Source organism: Rhagoletis pomonella, unplaced genomic scaffold (assembly GCF_013731165.1).
Source record: "Rhagoletis pomonella isolate Grant_MI unplaced genomic scaffold, Rhpom_1.0 Rhpom_scaffold_00006, whole genome shotgun sequence".
In the NCBI taxonomy this organism is placed as follows: Eukaryota; Metazoa; Arthropoda; class Insecta; order Diptera; family Tephritidae; genus Rhagoletis; species Rhagoletis pomonella.
The window spans coordinates 15,831,350-15,834,366 of NW_023458560.1; the positions used below are offsets into that span (position 1 = coordinate 15,831,350).

Genomic DNA, 3,017 nt, shown 5'->3' on the forward strand with positions numbered 1-3,017 from the left:
CTGATGAAAACATAAACTGCTTTTAAATTGGATGTTTACATTAATCTCATAGTAGCCTTATTTTAATTTTGAGTCATTTTGCAGTTTTTATACAGCTAAATATCACAGAAATTACGTAATTCACGTAGATATATCAATATTACGTTCAACATTTCGTTTAAAATGTCAGATTTCCTGCAAATACATTAGAATTTACAAAAGGAATTTCACTGCTAATTACCTACTTTGCGTACTTTTCTACTACCGTTTTCGCACCAAGAGATTTCATTCTTCCCCCTTCTCCATCCTTCGTAAATGCAACCTTTTGTAAGGGAGTGTCAAACCGCAGATGTCAATAATTATCTAACCTTGTGTTATTGAATCATGGAAATGGACATAAAAATATAAACAAATGAAAGAACAGTAATTGTAAACAAAAAATCATACAAACAACATTGCATTGGACGGCACACAGTACGACATAAATATGTATGCAAATCATCCAGCATTGTAATGTTATCATAGACGAAGTTCGGACACGGAACGAATAATAGACACCAATATTAGGCTTATTTGTGGTGCCTTAATATTATGTTGCGTTAGACGTGTGCACAGTTTTCAGTGTCTGTTTTGAAATTCATCCTTTTATCATTAGGGGTGTTCACAATGTGGAGCATTTCTAATATAAAGCGTTTGTGGTAATTTTTCTCTTCTTCTAAGACACTCATATTATCAAAATCGGGGTAATGTCCCGTGTCTTTACAATGGGATGACAAGGCCGTCTTGTTGTCCGAGTAAGTATTCCTTAATTTTACGTTCGACTTGTGATTTGATTTGGTTGTGCCCACATATACTTGTTTGCATACGTGGGACCCGTCGCCATTACATGGAATACTGTATACTATATCAGATTTCTCATGCTTGGGAATTTTGTCTTTAGTGTTGCTAAATATACTTCTCAGAGTATTGTCGTACGTAAACGCTAATTTTACGTTCTCTTTATCATATAGATTGGACACAACTAGCATACAAATTCCAACCGATATTCAGTGGCTTCTTTCTCTGGGTCCTAAATATGCTTTACTCATAGACAACAAACAATTTCCACTATTTAAAGTCATCGCAGACGGGGAGAACTATATACAAACAATTAAAGACAAAGAGAAACAAGAGATGGAAAGAAGCAACATGACGACACTGCTACGTGACTACCTCAACAAGACGACAACTTCAGTTAGAGATAAATTTAAAAGTGATACCCTACGTTCCGCAAAAAAGTTCTTAAAAAATCATAAAGAGCTTCTGATCCTTAATGCCGATAAGGGCAATGTAACTGTGTTGATGGATAAATCAGAATATGACATAAAAATACAGACTATAGTCAACGATATTTCCACATACAAAGTATTGAAGCGTGATCCTACTAATAGACTACAGGACAAGAACAACGAAATAGTTGAGAAAATGTTCAGTAACAAAATCATTGATGTAAAAGAAAAGAATGCGCTTTTGTGTAAAACAGCCAATCCACCACGAATCTATGGCTTACCAAAGATTCACAAAGAAGGAAATCCACTCAGACCTATTTGTTCGTCCGTAAATTCCCCGTCTTACAATTTATGTAAATATGTCGTCAAAATCCTGAAAAATGTAACCATGTCCTCCGTATATAATGTCAAAGACGCGATCGAATTCAAGAACAAGATCAAGGATACATATGTTTATGATGATGAGAGTCTAGTGTCGTTCGATGTTGTGTCATTGTTCCCGAGTATTCCAGTGGATTTGGCCCTTGAAATCATAGCTTCAAAGTGGGAAGATATAAAAGAGTACACTTATATGACTAAAGAATTTTTTTTAACTGTGGTAAAATTCTGCATAAAAGAAAACCGCTATTTTAAATATAATGATAAAATATATGAGCAGCGTTCAGGTATGCCCATGGGATCTCCAGCCTCACCAGTTATAGCGGACATCATTATGGAAGAGTTACTCAAAAAATTCGAACAGGATTCGGTCAATAAGCCACGACTTCTTACTAAGTACGTTGACGATATATTCGCCATAGTTAAAACCGAGGACACAAACGACATGCTTACAATATTAAACGGTTTCAGCAAATCAATAAGATTCACAATAGAAGTAGAAAAACAAGGAAAACTACCTTTTCTTGACACCCAAGTGATAAGGAGAAACAACGTAATTACTATAGATTGGTACAAAAAACCTACGGCTTCGGGCAGACTTGTAAATTTCAATTCTAAGCAGGAAAGAAGAATAATTGTAAACACTGCCAACAATTTCGAGAGACGAGTTCTCTCTATCAGCGACAAAATATACCATAATAAAAATATTTGCATTATTAAAAAAACTCTGGAGGACAATGATTTTCCTGGGAAAAAAATTAAAAAGCTTATTCGCAACTACTATGTTCGTCCGAACGAAGAAAAGAAATATGATGATTCAAATAAGAAAATTTACAAAACATCAACTTATGTCCCAGGGTTATCAGAGAGAATCAAATATTCCAATCTATATGATAAAGAGAACGTCCAATTAGCGTTTACGTACGACAATACTCTGAGAAGTATATTTAACAACACTAAAGACAAAATTCCCAAGCATAAGAAATCTGACGTAGTATACAGTATTCCATGTAATGGCGACGGGTCCCACGTATGCAAACAAGTATATGTGGGGACAACCAAATCAAAACTTAAGACAAGGATTTCCGCTCACAAATCGAACGTAAAATTAAGGAATACTTACTCGGACAACAAGACGGCCTTGTCATCCCATTGTAAAGACACGGGTCATTACCCCGATTTTGATAATGTGAGTGTCTTAGAAGAAGAGAAAAATTACCACAAACGCTTTATATTAGAAATGCTCCACATTGTAAACACCCCTAATGATAAAAGGATGAATTTCAAAACAGACACTGAAAACTGTGCACACGTCTACCGCAACATATTAAGGCACAACAAATAAGCCTAATATTGGTGTCTATTATTCGGTACGTGTCCGAACTTCGTCTA

General features: G+C 35.3%; 1 protein-coding gene across 1 annotated transcript; it reads left to right on the forward strand.

Annotated features, from left to right (window-relative positions):
- The first annotated feature begins 1,167 nt into the window (after positions 1-1,167).
- LOC118741793 lies at positions 1,168-2,539 on the forward strand. Its single transcript, XM_036473767.1, has 2 exons — positions 1,168-2,178; positions 2,483-2,539. Exons 1-2 carry the CDS (start codon positions 1,168-1,170, stop codon positions 2,537-2,539), a joined length of 1,068 nt encoding a protein of 355 aa, XP_036329660.1.
- The last annotated feature ends 478 nt before the right edge of the window (positions 2,540-3,017 follow it).